The following is an 18194-nucleotide window of genomic DNA, read 5'->3' as shown; positions in this document are numbered from 1 at the left end:
GCCATCCCCAGTGGTGGCACTGGGATGGTGACACCCCAGGCTGATGCTCCATCTCACTCCCATAATGAGGGGGCTGTAATTAACAGAGGCCCCTCTCCACTCCTAATTATCCATCACCACCAGGAGCCAAGCAGCACCTTTGGAGCATCCCAGGGATGATCCAGGAGGAATTTGGTCCTCAATCCCAGCTCAAGGCCCCTCGACTGAGGCCTTTTGATTGCCCCCATCAAGGAAAACCCAAATCTCCTCATTTTCCAAATCTCCTCCTTCACCTCCCTGGCTGGGTTGGGAATTGGATCCTCTCCCCTCGCTCCAGGCTTTTCATGGGAATTTTCCACTTCAAGCTCCAAGGGAAAAGGAGAGGCTTGGGAAAGGAAAGGTTTGGGTTGAAAAAAAGCTTTTAGTCAAGGGGTGGAGGATGGGGCGTGAGGAGTTTGCTGGAGTCATTTTCTCAGAGCACAACATCAAAATAACTGATAAAAAAGGCCAAAATAATTGTAAACTATGAAAAAATGAACAGGAAAAAAATTTCCAAATAACTATAAAGTATTTTTAAAATAACAATAAACAATTTCTAAATAATTGTGAAATATTAAAACATGTATAAACAGAAGAATAAAAATTAAAATAATATTTAAAATCTTAAAAATTAAAATGAATTAATTAGAATGAATTAAAAATTAAAGTAAAGCAAATATTAATTAAACTTTTAGAAATTAAAATAAATTAATCAGAATAAAATATAATTAAAACAATAATTAAAAGGTTTAAAATAAAAATTAACTGAAAATAAAAGTACATCAAAATAAAGAAAGTGAAAAAATAAGTAAAAATTCTAAAAAATAAAAAAATTCATTAGAATATATAAGAAGTACAAGAAATTAAAAGTAAGAAGTAAAAATGCTGTAAAATAAAATTAATTCGATCAAATAAGAAATTAAAAGAAATAAAAACTATCAATGCTTAAAAATAAAATAACTCATTAGAAGGATGAATAAATAAAAATAAATTAAAATAAAAATAAGAATAGTAAAAATATTTGCAAAAAAGAAATTTGAAAAATATCCGCTATGCAAATCACCGCGCGCTCATGCAAATCCTGCTCTTCCCATTGGCCGCTTCCCTCGCCTTGATTTGCATAACGCCGAGCCGGCCCGGTGCTAATTAGCGGCGTTAATGAAGATGGGGTGAGGATGTCCATGCGCCCCCCGGGAATAAAAACCACCCCTGGTCCGGGCTGAAAATAACCGGGAAAAGGCGGGAGAACGTAATTCCAGAGGGGAAGGCGGCAGGCAGCGAGATGGGATCAGCTTAAACCGGGAATGCGCTTAAGAGGGGAAAAAACAACAAAAATATCCCAAAGCTCCTCCGGCTCCAAAGCCTGTTAGGGGCGGGAGGATCCCGCTCCCTCCCGGCGCTCCCCGCCGCTGCTGCTGCCGCTGCTGCTGCTCCGATTCCCGGCGGGAAAAGCACGGGGAGAGCTGGGAGGGAAGGAAAGTCCCCCGTGTCCCTTTTGTTCCCAGATTGGCCCCCTGATTGCTCCTCAAAACTTCGTTGTTTTTTGTAGATTCCAAATATATTATATTATATTATATTATATTATATTATATTATATTATATTATATTATATTATATTATATTATATTATATTATATTATACAGTATTTCTGTAATATATTACATATAAAATATAAATATATTTTAAGTATATATTTCTTTATTTACATATGTATATATACATATTTAATATATAAAGTATACATATATATTATAAATACAGTATTTCTTTAATATATTATATATATTAATTATTCCTTTCTATATTGTTTCTATGTGTATTTTATATTTTTTATATATTTATATATTAAGAATATATGTAATATAATTATATTTATTATATATATTATATAAAATTATATATGAATACATATATATTATATATCATATATCATATTATTTATTGCATATTATATTTTATAATATAATATTAGAGAATAGATAAGACATAAAAGATAATATTATTGTATATTATTATATTTATTATAATGTATATTATATTATATATACATTATATATAATATATTTTTACATATAAATATTATATATATATTATATATTATATTATATATAATAGATAATATAATATATATTTTATTATATAATTTTATCTATTATAATATAATCATTTTTATTCAATAAAAATTATATTCTTCTTTTGATATCAGCCACAGCCACCCCCCAATCCCACGGGACACTTCTCCTGTCCCTGTGGATGCTCCCTTGGGGTGAATTTGGCTTCAAATCCCCTCGGATCCAACCCATTTCATCAGGGAAACTTTTCCCAAACTTCTCCATTAAAAACCGACAGGAAAACACTCCTGGGAAGAGGAAGCAGCACTGGGATGCAGCTCATGGATCCAGAGATGGAAAAATCTTGTGTCCCAAAAAAAATGGAAAAATTTTGTGTCCCAAACCACAAAAAGCAAGGTTTGCTTTGTTTTCCTAAAAAGAAAGGCTGGGAACAATTCCCACAGGACCTGGCAAGGCAGCCCAGCTGCTCCTGGGGATGCTCCCAGTGCTCCTGCCCTTCCCAAAAGCTGCTCCAAACTGGAGATTTTGGGATGCCCAGGGTGTTTTGGGAACCAGCACACACATGCCAGGATAGCAGCCTCTGGAATGGACTCTGGAATCCCCAGCTTGGCAGCACTGGGATATCAGGAAGGTCAACTCTTCCCTCCTGTCCATCACAACAGCACAGCTCCCAAATTCCCTCCAATCTGGGATTTTCCTGTTTTCCCCAAATTCCCTTCAAACTGGGATTTTCCTGCTTTTCCCTCACTGCTCCCGACCCTGTCTGACCCTATGCTGTCCCCAAGCCACCCTCAGCCTTCCCAGGGCTCATCAAGATCCCATTCCAGCTCATTTTTCACTTAAAAACCTGCACACATCCCCCAGCAGTCACAGCCCATCAACTCCTGCAGCCACAGCTCCTGGAGGATTTAATATTCAATTAATCCCGCCCCGAGATCAAACCCCAAAACAAAACCCCACTGCCAAGGATCCCAGGAAAACCCAATCTTTGGTAACCCCACAAAGTAGGGGGGCAAGTGTGGATGTGCCACGCTCTAATTTATGGGATGCTCTGGAGTGTCACTGTGATATTTTATGAAAAATCCCTTTGCCAGGATTTCTTCTCCTGGGAAGATGGGAAGCTTCAGCTTCTCCGTGTTTTGGTGCTTTGGAATGTGATTTGGAGAATTGTTTACCCAGCATGGGAATTGTTTTTAATTAATGCCCAATCACCATCAGCTGTGTCAGACTCTGAGTCTGTCACGGGTTCTTATTATTGATTCTTGTCCAGCCTTCAGATGTCTCCTTTCTTTTTCTTTAGTAGAGTTTTAGTATATAATTTATTTTAATATCATATCATAATATCATAAATCAGCCTTCTAAGAACTTGGAATCAAATTCTCATCTCTCACCTCATCCTGGGGACCCTCACAACACCACAACACCGGGGTTTTCCCTGCTAGCCCCGGGATGCTCAGCCTGGGAAGTGCCTCCTTTTCCAAGCCCATCCCGGCCAAATCCATCTCCATGAAACAGCCTCCAGCTCCCTGCCCAGGCAGGGGCGGCCTGGGAAATTAGAGGCTTCTAATTAATGACTCAATAAATAAAGATGGATGGGAAAGGTTAATCCTGAACCTCATTCCTGCTTTATGAATACAAATCTTGGCGACTCGGAATTGGCCGCTGCGGCTCCTGCCAAGGAATTCCAGCTTTTAAGGATGTAACTTGTTCATTAATTACATTTTTGGGATGAGAACAGTGTATTGATTCACAAGGAGATAAAATGCTGCTAAAATACAGATTAAAAGGTGTTTCTGAGGCAGTTGGGGCATTTGGGGCTCCTTTGGTGGGGGCTGTTATATCCCAATGGATCTAAAATCCCAACACTGCATCCAAAAAGCATCGCTGCCGTCCCGGGATGCTTTTCTATCCCCATCCTAAAGATTCCCAGACAGGTCCTCAAGGCTGGTATCTCACTGTCATGGAGCCATGGAGCCAGCCAGCAGCTCCAAATCCCTGGAATCCAGCAGATGGGTGGATGGTGGATGGATGGATGGATGGATGGATGGATGGATGGATGGATGGATGGATGGATGGATGGATGATGGATGGATGGAGGGATGGATGGATGGATGGATGGTGGATGGATGGATGGATGGATGGATGGATGGATGATGGATGGATGGATGGATGATGGATGGATGGATGGATGGATGGATGGATGGATGGATGGATGGATGGATGGATGATGGATGGATGGATGGATGGATGGATGGATGGATGGATGGATGGATGATGGATGGATGGATGGATGGATGATGGATGGATGGATGGATGGATGGATGGATGGATGATGGATGGATGGATGGATGGATGGATGGATGGATGGATGGATGGATGGATGATGGATGGATGATGGATGGATGGATGGATGATGGAGGGATGGATGGATGATGGATGGATGGATGGATGGATGGATGGATGGATGGATGGATGGATGATGGACGGATGGATGGATGGTGGATGGATGGATGGATGGATGGATGGATGGATGGATGGATGGATGGATGGAGGGATGGGTGGATGATGGATGGATGGATGGATGATGGATGGATGGGTGGATAAAAGCAGCACAGCACCCCCTAAGTGCACCCCAAAGCCACAACTCCATCACTGCTCAGTCCCCAGCAGGCCAGGGGGACATTCCCAAGGTCCCAGCAGTGCTGCTCTGCCCATCCCAATCCCACATCCCACCAAAACACGCTGCCTGGACCATAGGGAGTCTGGAGCTGGGTGGGATGATCAGCTCCCACTGCCCACCCTCACCCTAAGGCACCCAGGGAGCATCCTGCCCTTCCCTGGCCAGAAATCCCACTGTTCCCAACTCCCTGCTGGCAGGAGAGGGGCAGGGACTCTGCTTCTGCTCTCCCAGGGGGTGAAAAGAGGAGGAATTCCTGGGATGGAGCTGTTTGCTTGGCAGAGGCAGGGAACAGGGAGCCCATCTGGCATCACAGGTGGAACTTCTCACACCCAAATTCTCGAGAAATTCAGGGAGATTTGGTCTCCTCCACTGCCTGGGAGCTCCTGCACCCCTCAGGTCACCTCCCTGTCCCCAAGGTTGTGTCATCCATGGGACAATGCATCTCCAGGAGGGCACGGACCCACAGCAGCTGGCATCTCCAAGGATCCAGATCCAGCTCTGGCAGAGCAGGAGTGGCCACAGCAGCATCCCAGGACAGAGCAGGCAGAGCAGTGGGTGATGGATGGAGTTAAATGGGAAACACAAACACCCCCTGCCTGGCTGGCTCTCCCCTGCTGGGATCCAATGGACCACCAGGAATGCTGGCAGCCCCATCAGCTGCCCCATTAGGGAGCAAATGGAGCAGCAGCATCCCACAGACCTCTGGTACTTCCATCTCCTCCTCCTCCTTCCATCTCCTCCTCCTTCCATCTCCTCCAGCTGGAAAACTCCAGAGGAACCAGAGAAACTTCCTGCAGCTGCCCAGCCAAAGGCCAAGGTGGATTTTCCAAAGCAGGGAATTCCCTGGGCCGAGAGGGCAGAGGAGAGAGTGGGATTTGTGTGGAGCAGCCTTTAAAAGTCAGAGGTGTTTGAACAAAGAGCAGCTGAGAGCCTTCCCCAGGCTCCCAGGGAGGCACCACCGCCCTTGCTCAAATAGCAGGGAGACCTGATGGAAATGCCGAGGGGAAGGGAGGCAGGAGCTGGGTTTAGGGAGCTGGAGAGGGGGGTGATCCCTAGGGAATGGCAGGCTGGGCTCAGACAGCCCCACCTAGCCCCAGTGCCACTGCCCCCAGCACAGGGTGGCACTGCCACTCTGTGCCACGTGGGGGAGGATCCAACAACCAGAACTGGTGGATGAGGCCAAAGTCTCTCCAGGCTGGAGCTGGAATCCCTCTCTGGGACATTCCGTGCTCTGGGGACACTGCTGGGCCCCCAAAGCTACCCCTCCTTGAAACCATGTCCCCTGCTGTCCCCAAGGGCTGCCCCACACCTGCAATGCCCAGCAGGGCTCATTCCCAGCCTCCCAAACTCTGGGGTGCAGCTGCGTTGGAGGAGCCCATCCAGAGGGGACAGGAGCCAGGCAGAGGGGTCTGGGGTCCCCAAATCATGGGGGTCTGGGGTCCCCAAATCACGGGGGTTTGCTGCTACCCCAGAGTCACCCCCTGTGCTGGCAGTGGCCTTCCTGAGCTGGCACCACAGCACCGTTCTGTGCTGCCATCCATGGGGATGGGCTGTGCCAGAGGGGCTGGAGCATGGCCAGGCCAGGGAACGGAGCTGGGAAGGGGCTGGAGCCCCAGGAGAGGCTGAGGGAGCTGGGCAGGGGCTCAGCCTGGAGCAAAGGAGCCTCAGGGGGCCCTTGTGGCTCTGCACAGCTCCTGCCAGGAGGGGACAGCCGGGGGGGTCGGGCTGTGCTCCCAGGGAACAGGGACAGGAGCAGAGGGAACGGCCTCAGGCTGGGCCAGGGCAGGGCAGGGTGGATTTTGGGGAAATTCATCCTGGAAAGGGTGGTCAGGCACTGGCACTGCTGCCCAGGGCAGTGCTGGAGTCCCATCCCTGAAGGATGTAAAGGCCGTGTGGATGTGGCACTTGGGGACATGGGGCAGTGCTGGCCTTGGCGGTGCTGCGGATTGGCTGGACTCGCTCCTAAAGGATCTTTTCCAACCCAAAAGGTTCTGTTGTGACCCATCAGGGCTCGGATGGGACCCGGTGCCAGCACAGCCGGACCCTGCCCAGCCCAGGCCGCATCTCCCGAGCCTCGGCCCCGCTCTGCCCCCGGTACCGGCGCGGCTGCAGCCGGAGCGGCTCCGGCAGCGACTGAAGAGCGGAGCTCTGCTGCCACCGCCCGGGGAGCAGCAACGCCGCCCGCACCGCCCAGCACCGGGAACCGCGCATCCAGCGCCGGGAGCTGCGCATCCAGCGCCGGTGAAGGGCGGGCGGGGCTGGGCATTCCCTGGGAAGGGGTCTGGGAATGGGGGCTCCGCTCCGAGCCAGCCGGAGGCGATGCTGGAGCTGCCCTGAGCTTTCCCCTGAGGCTCCTGACTGAGCTACTGCAGGCAAGGGAGGTCAGGGGACCCTGTAAATCATGGAATGGGCTGGATTTGGAGGGGCCCTCATCCAGTGCCACCCCTGCCGTGGCAGGGACACCTCCCACTGTCCCAGGCTGCTCCCAGCCCCAATGTCCAGCCTGGCCTTGGGCACTGCCAGGGATCCAGGGGCAGCCACAGCTGCTCTGGGCACCCTGTGCCAGGGCCTGCCCACCCTGCCAGGGAACAATTCCTGATGCCCAATATCCCATCCATCCCTGCCCTCTGGCAGTGGGAGCCATTCCCTGGCTCCTGTCCCTCCATCCCTTGTCCCCAGTCCCTCTGCAGCTCTCCTGGAGCCCCTTTAGGTCCTGCAAGGGGCTCTGAGGTGTCCCTGGAGCCTTCTCCTCTCCAGGTGAGCACCCCCAGCTCTCCCAGCCTGGCTCCAGCCCTTGGGGCATCTCCATGGCCTCCTCTGGGCTCACTCCAGCAGCTCCTGGAGTGGATTATCACCAGGGACAATCCCTCCTGATGCTGGGAATGCCATGCCCAGGGCCAGCTCTGCAGGTGGGGTCTCACCTGAGCAGGGCAGAGGGGCAGAATCCCCCTCTCCTTTCCCTCCTTTCCTGCTGCCCCTGCTGGGGGCTCAGCCCAGGGCAGGGGGGGTTTGGGGTCCCAGCTCTCACCCACCAGCAGCCCCAAATCCTTTTCCCAGCACAGCTCCCAGATGTTCCCTGCAGGAAATGATTCCCAGCCAGCCCCAGGGGTGCAGCAGCTCTGCCTGCATTGAAGCCACACTCCTGGTGCCATCAGAGCAGGATGGTGGCACCCAGCCCGGGCAGGCTGGGGGGACAGGGGACACTCACCAGACTTGTGGACGCTGCGGAGACAGGACAGGGACGCGTTCAGCCGGGCACACTCCTCACTGTTGGCCCCAAACTTCTCCACGGTGGCACAGACCTGGTCATCGGTCATGTCCAGCAGATCCTCCAGGCTGAGCTGCCCTGGGGCAATCTCCTGAGGGAGGAATGGGGCAGGAATGAGGGAGGAGGAGCAAAACCCCCCTGGAGCATCCTCTGCACCTCGGGGAACACCAGGGACAATCCATTCTCTTCAGGCCATGGACCCAAAGCCCTCCATTTCCCACCTGAATCTCCAAGAAAACCTGGAGGAACTGAGGTTTTATCCCCAGTTTTTTACAGTTTTAGGTAAATCCAAACCCAGCTCAGCCTCTGGGAGCACCAGAAAAATCCATCCCTAAGTGGGAACATGCAGCACCTGAGCTTCACTCCAGAATTCCCTTTTCCCTGGAGGTGGGATTGCCTTTGGGTGCCACCCTCTCACTGCACCTGCAGGAGCCCAGGATGTGGCAGGAGGACACTGATGGGGACATGGGGAACGTCCCCAGTGCAGAGGGGTCTGTGTGACACGCACTGGGGACAGCAATGGGGTGTCCTTAAAGGGAAAAGGGGGAAAGGGAAAAAGGGGGAAAGGGAAGGGAAGGAAGGGAAGGGAAGGGAAGGAAGGGAAGGGAAGGGAAGGGAAGGAAGGGAAGGGAAGGGAAGGGAAGGGAAGGGAAGGGAAGGGAAGGGAAGGGAAGGGAAGGGAAGGGAAGGAAGGGAAGGGAAGGGAAGGGAAGGGAAGGGAAGGGAAGGGAAGGGAAGGGAAGGGAAGGAAGGGAAGGGAAGGGAAGGGAAGGGAAGGGAAGGGAAGGGAAGGGAAGGGAAGGGAAGGGAAGGGAAGGGAAGGGAAGGGAAGGGAAGGGAAGGGAAGGGAAAGGAAAGGAAAGGAAAGGAAAGGAAAGGAAAGGAAAGGAAAGGAAAGGAAAGGAAAGGAAAGGAAAGGAAAGGAAAGGAAAGGAAAGGAAAGGAAAGGAAAGGAAAGGAAAGGAAAGGAAAGGAAAAGGAAAGGAAAGGAAAGGAAAGGAAAGGAAAGGAAAGGAAAGGAAAGGAAAGGAAAGGAAAGGAAAGGAAAGGAAAGGAAAGGAAAGGAAAGGAAAGGAAAGGAAAGGAAAGGAAAGGAAAGGAAAGGAAAGGAAAGGAAAGGAAAGGCTCCCTCTCTTTTCCCTTGGCCAGCCCTTACCTCCATCACCTCCTTGCGGATGTCGACGATGCGGAACCAGTGCAGGAGCTGGGGGAAGCCCTCCAGTTTGGCATTGCGCTCCTGCAGGGCCACCTTCCTCTTGCAGGACAGCTGCCGGCTGAAATACTTCACCAGTTTGCTCTGGAAAAGAAGGGGAAACCCTCATGGGATCCCCCACTGGCACCCGGGGCTCAGCTCTCACTCTGCCTCATCCCAAGGCCCCAAAACACTCCTGCAGCCAAGGGCAACACTCAAGAGCATCGAGGTTTGGTGTCCAAGAGGGAATTTCCCCCTTAAAAAATCCCTTTATCAGCTCCTTCATCCCCAGGCCAGTGCTGGGGTCTCATTCAGGGGGTGGGCAGCCCTTGGCACCTCCTGTGGGGTGTGGGGGGGACAGGGGGCACTGGCACCACTTTTCCCACAAATGCTGCCCCATCCCAGTGCTGCCCAGCCACCCACAGGACACTTCCCATTTCTACTCCCAGCCTCAGGGCCAAGAGAGCCCTAAAGGACACAGACTCCTCTCTTACATCCAGGTTTGATGCCAAGAACACCCCAAACATCCTTCAAAAGCCACACTCCCCTCTTTTACCCCCCACAAAAACCCTACAAGGGGAGCAGCCACAGCATCACATCCCAAGGCTGGCATGTGGCATTTTCTCCTCATTCCCCCTCACCAACCAAATCTTCCTCTCTCCAGAGCCATCCCCCCTCTCTGCTCCTTTGCAGCCCCATCCCTGCTCGGATCACCCCCCAAAATCCCCCAAATCCTCCCACCCCGAGGCTGGAGCTGTTCCCAGCCACAGCCCAGCTCCCAAAATGAAGCTGCCCTCCTTTCCTGGGAATTCAGAGCAGGGCTGGGAAGCTGCTGGGATTTCCTGCTCCTGCTTTTCCAGCTGGGTGATTCCCCGTTGCCTGCAGCACTAGATGGTGCTGTGCCTCTGCTCCTGCACACCCCAAAAACAGCCGGGTGGAATATGGGCTGCTTTGGGGTACAGGGGTGAGGGGAGAACCCCCTGGTGGGATTTGGGAGCTTTCCCATCTTTCCCTGCCCTTTCCTGGAAATTAAATTTCCTCCATTCCCCCCACTCCTTCCCCATTCCCAGCTCACCTCTGCATGATGGCTGTGGGGGCTGCCCTGTCCCCAGCCCCATTCCCACCCCAGAACCCTGATTTTGGCACTGGTGACGCTCAGAAATCACCTTTATTCCCTTTGGGATCCCACCTGGAGAGGCTGAATGGAGAACAGGCTGGGGCAGGATGTGGATTTTTTAGGAATTTCTTTTCCTGGTGTTTTGTGTCCATGCAAGGGCATTTTTTGGGAGACAGGAGCCGCCTCTGGGTGTGTTCAAAGTGCCTGGGGCTGCTTCAGCTCCAAAAGCCTGGAGCGTGTTTGGGGTGTGAGATCCGGGCTGATCCTTAAACCTTTGATTGTCTGTTTTGGGAATGTTTTTCCTTAAAAGTCAGCCCTGGAAGTGGGGCAGGGTTCTGCAGAGCTGAGGGCTCCCTGCAGCCCCCCAAGTCCGGCTTTGCCTCATTTTTGGGGCAAATTTTTGATTTTCAGGAATTAATCAGAGGTTGTGACCACCCCGAAAATCACCCCCAGGTGGGTGAGGGCCCTGCCAGGGTTGTCACCCCCTGGCAGCTTCTCCCTATCCTCAGCCTGGCTACCAGAGATTAATTCCTGAAAATTAACCCCCAAAAATGAGGCAAAGCTGGATCTGAGGGGCTGCAGGGAGCCTTCAGCTCTGCAGAACCCTGCCCCACTTCCAGGGCTGATTTTTAAGGAAAAACATTCCCAAAACAGACAATCAAAGGTTTGAGGATCAGCCCGGATCTCACACCCCAAACACGCTCCAGGCTTTTGGAGCTGAAGCAGTCCCAGGCACTTTGAACACACCCAGAGGCGGCTCCTGTCTCCCAAAAAATGCCCTTGCATGGACACAAAACACCAGGAAAAGAAATTCCTAAAAAATCCACATCCTGCCCCAGCCTGTTCTCCATTCAGCCTCTCCAGGTGGGATCCCAAAGGGAATAAAGGTGATTTCTGAGCGTCACCAGTGCCAAAATCAGGGTTCTGGGGTGGGAATGGGGCTGGGGACAGGGCAGCCCCCACAGCCATCATGCAGAGGTGAGCTGGGAATGGGGAAGGAGTGGGGGGAATGGAGGAAATTTAATTTCCAGGTCGGGGAAAGTCACTCCCACGGAGCCCTTGAGTGACAGGAGGGGTCATTTTTAACCCAAAAGGGGACCCCGCTGGGACCCCCAGGTGCTCTGCTCCATGGATTTGCTCCAGCCAAGGAAAAAGAAGCCCAAAAACGCCTCTGTAAAATCCAGAGGCTCTCAGTGTTTGATGGGGATGGAAAGGGGAGGGAATTCCCTGCGGAGCTGCTCTGCCTCCCGCTCATCCCGGCACGGAGCAAATTTGGGAAATGCCGCGTTCCTGCTGTGGCACAGCCTCCTCCGTGCCTCAGTTTCCCTGCCTGGAAGCGGGCAGGGGGCACAAGGAGAGGGGCGGGAATCCCGCGGATCCCTCCCTTCCTGCTGGTGGAATTTGCTGCTGGTCCAGCTGCGGATGCTGCATTTTCCTGTGGAGCTGGGGTTGTTTTCCCACCTTCCCAGCGCCTTTCCCTGCCGCAGCCCTGCCCGGGGGAAAGGCGGGAGCGGTGCTCTGGGCTGAAGGAGTGAAACCATCAGGATTCCCATCCAGCAGCTCCTGGAACCCCGCAGCTCCTTGGAAACAGCGTCCCTGCCGCCCCGGGGGCGGAGAAGCGATGTCCCCGCTCCATGTCACTCCACGGGACCTCGGGTGACCCCGGCCAGGAGAGGGGCCGGGATCACCCAGGGCTGGAGCCGGATTTCCCAATTCCCCGAGCGGGAATTTCCCTGGGCTCATCCCAAAGGCAGCACGGCCGCGAGCGGCCGCTGCCCCCGGCCCCGGCAGGTTCCGAGCCGGTCTCCAAGGAGCCAAAGGGCGGCTGTTCCCCCCTGGAATGGGATCCTTGACGTCAGCCGGGCTGGAGACAGCACCAGCCCTGCCTGGAGACCGGGACAGGCGCTGGAAAATCCAGGAGGGGGAAGTTCATTCATTCATCTGGCAGCCGTGGGGAATGCCCATCCCATCCCATCCCATCCCATCCCATCCCACCCCAGCTGGATCAGCACATCCTTCATTCCACCTCTCATTTCACTTCTTCTGCACCCCTAAAAATCCTTTTCCATGACAAGAAACACAACCAGAGCAGCTCCCTCCAAGGGGCTCGTTATTCCAGAGGCACCTGGAGCAGCCTGGGGCTGGGGAATTCCTTGCCACAGTTCCATTTTCTCTCTCAGGGGCTCTCCCAAGGTCCTGTTGGGCTTGTGAGATGTTTCTGCCTCTGCTCATCCTTTATTTCAGGAGATGCTAAATGGTCCCTGGGGATTTTGCTGGGAATACAGGAGCCAAAATGTCTCTATCCAGCATCCAGGGAGGATCCAGCTCTGGGAAAAGTGCACTGTGCTCCCCCATGGTATGAGATAGCAGAGAATCCACACGTTCAGGCAGTGAAAATCACAAAATCATGGAATGGTTTGGGTTGGAAGGAGCTTAAAGCTCATCCAGTTCCACTCCATGGGCAGGGACACCTTCCACTATCCCAGGTTGCTCCAAGCCCCATCCAACCCGGCCTTGGCCAGGGATCCAGGGGCAGCCCCAGCTGCTCTGGGCCAATCCCAGTGCTGGAACAGCATCTCCAGAGCCTGTGGAGGTTTGGGAATGGCCACAGCTCTTTCCTCAGAGCCTCTTCCCATCCTCACCACACAACAGCCAAAAGTATCCTGGGAGAGTTCCCTGTTCCTGGCAGGAGCAGGGCAGCCCAGGGAGAGGGAAGTGTTGATCCTGGAGCCATCCACCAGTTCCTGGGAGCTCTGACCCTCATTTTGGCACTGGGATGGGGTTTAACCCCACAGACAGAACAGTGCTGTGGAACAGTTGGGAATATTGCCCAGCTCCAAGCAAATTTTCCTTCTGCTGTTCCCAAACTCCACCAAACACAGCACCCCCTATCCATATTTACACCCCAAACTCCACCAAACACAGCACCCCCTATCCATATTTACACCCCAAACTCCACCAAACACAGCACCCCCTATCCATATTTACACCCCAACCCCAAATTTAGAGCCATAAACTCAAGTGCCACACTTGGACACGGATAAAACCCCACAGTCCAGGCAGGTCTGAGGGAGAATAAACACTCAGCTCCTTCTGGATGCTGCCCCATAGGAAGGAAACCAGTCTCGATTCCCACTCCAGAGGTTTTATCCCAGCTGCTGCCTTGGTTCCCACTGGAACCTGTCCCAAGGCATAAAGAAGACCCAAAAAGTCTCCCAGCTCCAAGGATTGCCACTGGTACCCATTCCAAAAACACTGCACAGCAGGATGCAGGAGGATGGGAGTTCAGCCTAACTTAAGGTGGCTTAAAACAAAAAAAAAGAAGGGAAAAACTTCTGTTAATCCATCAAAATCAATGTTTAGCCTATGAAGATTAACCCATTAAAAGATTAATCCAAAACCCCATGGATTCTCCCATTTTATTCCAGGTTCATGCTGACACAAAGGCTGGGCACTGTCTCCAGTGCCACATCCCAGGTCACCCCTCCCTTTGCATGGCACTGCCCAGCCCGGCTCTGCTGCCACCAGATGGGAAGGGAAGAGGCACCGAGCGAGGCCTCGGAGTCTGTGCCACGTCCTTGGGACGTGGTGGTGGCAGCAGGGACTCAGGGACACAGAGACTCAGGGACTTGGGGACTCAGGGCCAAGCTGAGCTCCTGCTGACGCTGGTGGCAACCCAGGACAACGCCAGGAGCCAGCCCAGGGCTGGCATCGGGAATGTGGCCCTGGATTCACTCCCCTTGTGGGAATCACCCTGGGTTTGAGGTGAAAAACAACCAGAGGGTGTCAGCAGGGATGTCCTTGGCTGGAACATCCCAAGCTCTCGGTTCGGGGGTGTTTTAGGGATGGCAGTGCCAGGGCTCCCTGTGGCTGGCACTGAGTGATCCATAGGGGCTGGAGAGGTGCTTCCCTTTGAGTATTGTAGGATAACATCCCACAAAAAAACCTCCAGACCCTTCATCCAGCCCCAGTGGCACTGGGATGCTGGGAAGGAGCATCTCACCAGGATGGCATCCCCCAAAAACCTCCAAACCCTTCATCCAGCTCCAGTTTGGCTGCCCCAGTACCACTGGGATGCTGGGAAGGAGCATCTCACCAGGATGGCATTCCCCAAAAACCTCCAAACCCTTCATCCAGCCCCAGTTTGGCTGTCCCAGTGGCACTGGGATGCTGGGAAGGTGCATCCCACCACGATGACTCCACCACACTCCCCTGCTCCCTTCCATGTCCATGGGACACAGACAGGGAATCCTCAGTGCTGACCTCAACAAGGCCACTCACTCCATGTGGGATGAGCTCCTGGAGTCCTGCACCTCCTGGCAGGTTCTCCTGGGGATTTGGAGCCTGCCTGCATCCCAAAAAGTCTCCAGCACACCCCAAAACCACTGTTATCCCTCTCCTGAGGTTGCTCCAGCACAAACAGCTCCCAGTCCCTCACACAAAGTTGGGATGAAGCAGGGCTGGGATCAAGGTGACAGCAGGATGGGAGTGGGAATGAGCCTAAGCTGGGAGGCAGAGCAGGGAGCTGCACCCCAAACCTGGGGTCTCCCCATGAGTGGCACAGACAGCAGTGATGTGGTGATGCCCCAGTTGTTCCCACAGCACTTGGGGAGCAGAAGCAGCAGGACAGGGTGCTCCAGTCCTGTCCAGAGCCACGAGCTGCCCCACAGAGGGGTTGCAGGAGCAGCTGAAAGGCCTGAGAGGGATCAGGCTCTGAAACCCCCCCAGCCACAGCCCCAGCTCGGTGCCAGCCGCCCCCACAGCAGCAGCACAGCCCCGCTGGCGTCTCCCCAGGGTCACGGCCTCGCTCCTCCTGCTCTGTGCCAGCTGCAGGGATCCCACTCAGCCCTGGGAATCCCTGGCTGTTCCCTGCCCCTCCCAGCTCACCGGCCTCCTGCTGAACTACAAATTCACCTCAGTGAGGGCTCAGGACTCTCCAAAAGGAGCCTCATCCCCTGGGAGGCAGGGGTGGGGAGGGGAGAAGGCAGCTGGGCTGGGGGCTGCTGCCTGGAGGGAGGGATGCAGGTGGGCCAGGGGGATGCACCTGGGCCAGGGGGATGCAGCTGGGCCAGGGGGATGCAGCCAGCTGGGACATCTGGAGCCTGCTGGAAGGGATTCAGGTGGGCTGAGGGGATGCAGATCAAGGAAGGGGATTCAGCCAGGCCCAGGGGATGCAGGTGGGCTGAGGGGATGCTGCCTGCTGGAAGGGATGCAGCCAGGCCCGTGGGATGCAGCCTGCCACAAGGAATGCAGGTGGGCCGAAGGGATGCAGTCCAGGGAAAGGGATGCAGGCAGGCTGGGGGGATGGAGGCAGGCAGCAGGGGTGCAGGTGGGCCGATGGGATGCAGCCCGGTGGAAGGGATGCAGCCCAGCTGGAGCAGGAGCCGGGAGGAAGGGATGAGGCCAGGCCGGGGGATGCAGGAAGGGGGAGGGGATGCAGGTGGGCCGGGAGATGGGTGCAGGTGGGCCGGGAGATGGGTGCAGGTGGGCCGGGAGATGCCGCCTGCCGGGCGGTGGAAGCCGGGGGAGGAACGCGGCCGGGCCGAGGGATGCCGGGGGATACCGGGGGATACCGGGGGGATACGGGGAGGATACCGGGGGGCTGCGGCCGTGGCCAGGCGGCCCCGGTGGGTGCCGGCAGCAGGGTTCGGGGGTCCCGGACCCACCTCGGGGCCACCTGCAGAGCGCGCAGCCTCACTCGAGCGCACCGCAGCGCCGCGGGGGAACCCGCCGCGGCCCGGGGGGGGTGGGGGGGAGACTGATGGGGGGCTGTTGATGTTGGGGGGGGTCGGCGGGCCCGTACCTCCAGGGTGCGGATCTCCTTCTGCGTGAGGTCGTTGGAGGCGGCGCACTTGGTGCGGAGCCCCTCCAGGTTGGAGATGCTGATGTCGATCATGTTCTGGACCAGCTCGCACTGCTGCAGCGCCTTCTGCAGACTCAGCTCCTGCTCCTCGCTCCTCGTCATGTTGTCCTCATCCATCGCTCGCCGCCCCCCCCCCCCCGCCCGCCCGCCCGCCCTCCCCTCCGCCCGCCGCCGCCGCGGCCCCCCCGTTCGCTCGGCTCCGCTCGCCGGCCCCCGCCGCCGCTCAGCCCCGCTCGGCCGCGGCCCGCAGCATCGCGGTGCCCACCGAGCCGTCAGCGCGGCGCCGCCGCCGCTACCCCCCCCCCGGGCGCGGCGGGGCGGGGGCGGGGGCGGCGCGCTCCGGCTCCGCGGGGCCGCGCTCGCTGCGCGCCGCTCCGCGCGGGAACCCCCGCACACCCCCGGCCCGGCACCCCCGGGCCCGGCAGCGCCGCGGCATCCGCACCGCCCCCACAGCCACACACACATCGGCATCCTCAGCAGCACCCCCGCATCATCCTCAGCAACCCCCCCAACCTTATCAACACCCCCATCGTCATCAACACATCCCCCCAAGCTTATCAACATCCCTCAGCACCCCCGGTCACATCACCCCAACACCTCCCCATCCTCATCATCATCCCCCTCCTCATCAACATCCCCCCAACCTTATCATCACCCCCACACCCCCACACCCACACCTCCCCATCCTCATCATCAGCCCCCCTCCATCAATATCCCCCCAACGTTATCATCACCCCCAGCCCCATCACACCCACACCTCCCCATCTTCATAACTACCCCCCCAAATCAACATCCCCCCAACCTTATCATCACCCCCATCCCATCACCTTCCCATATCCTCATCCTCCCCTTGCCCACACCCCCATCCTCATCAACACCCCCATACCTTATCAACACCCCCATCGTCATCAACACACCCCTCAACCTTATCAACATCCCTCCAGCCTCATCACCCCCGCCTCTATCACCCTCATACCCCACACCTCCCCATCCTCATCATCACCTCCCCACCTTGCCCACACCCCCATCCTCATCAACACCCCCCTACTTTATCAACACCCCCATCCTCATCACCCCCAACACCATCACCCCCATCACCTTTCCATCTTCATCGTCACCCCATCCTCATCACCCCCAGCTCCCTCGCAGCCCCCAGCCCCAGCACTTTCCCACTATCCCCACATCTCCTCATCCTCATCAGCACCCCCATTCTCAACTCCACCCATCCCTATCCCCACCCACCCCATGCCCCAAACCCCCATATCTCTCTATCCTCATCACCATCCTTCCATCCCCATCCCCCGTCCCCACTCCTCCCCATCCTCATAAGAATTCCCCCATTCCCATCCCATCCCCCTCCCCCATCCAACCCCCCCATCTCCTTCACATCCCCATCCCCCCATACATGCTCATCCCAGTCCCTCTGACCCCAGGAATGGGACAGGAGGGGAGCACCAGGGGGGAAGAGGGCAGGGAGGATGGGGGGGGGGTGGTGGTGAAATGGGGGTCTGGGATAATGGGGGGGGGCTGGAAATGGGGGTCTGGGATAATGGGGGGGATGGAGATGGAGGTCTGGGATAATGGGGGGGATGGAAATGGGGGTCTGGGATAATGGGGGGGATGGAAATGGGGGTCTGGAGCAATGGGGGGGGCTGGAAATGGGGGTCTGGGATAATGGGGGGGATGGAAATGGGGGTCTGGGATAATGGGGGGGGATGGAAATGGGGGTCTGGGATAATTGGGGGCTCTGGGGTAATGGGGAGTAAATGAGGAAGGGGGGGCTTGGACATTGGGGGGCTGGGGAAATGAGGGGGGGGCTGGAAATGGGGGTGGGGGCATTGGGATTATAATGGGGGCTGGGGAATGTGGGGGACCTGAGGTAATGGGGGAAAATGGGGCATTGTGGGGGCTGGGGCAGAGATGGAGGATGGAAATGGGGGGCTCTGGGGAAATGGGAAGATGTGGGGGATCTGGGGCACTGGA

The 18194-nt window shown here is 55.0% G+C and overlaps 1 protein-coding gene across 3 annotated transcripts in view; it reads right to left on the bottom strand.

Moving 5' to 3' along the window:
* The window catches only part of KSR2 (kinase suppressor of ras 2), a 90082-nt gene extending 73754 nt beyond the window's left edge, over positions 1-16328 (bottom strand). For all 3 annotated transcript variants that reach the window (XM_066561961.1, XM_066561964.1, XM_066561963.1), the window contains exons 1-3: positions 16152-16328; positions 9196-9336; positions 7980-8130 (exon numbers count right to left, since the gene is read on the bottom strand). In XM_066561961.1, coding sequence (XP_066418058.1) covers positions 7980-8130; positions 9196-9336; positions 16152-16328 — 469 coding nt within the window. The remainder of the gene's footprint in view (positions 1-7979; positions 8131-9195; positions 9337-16151) is intronic.
* Positions 16329-18194: the final 1866 nt, after the last annotated feature.

This window comes from Molothrus aeneus, chromosome 18 (genome assembly GCF_037042795.1).
Source record: "Molothrus aeneus isolate 106 chromosome 18, BPBGC_Maene_1.0, whole genome shotgun sequence".
Classification (NCBI taxonomy): Eukaryota; Metazoa; Chordata; class Aves; order Passeriformes; family Icteridae; genus Molothrus; species Molothrus aeneus.
The sequence above is the reverse complement of the archived record's forward strand: the minus strand, read 5'-3'. Positions and strand labels throughout refer to the sequence as shown.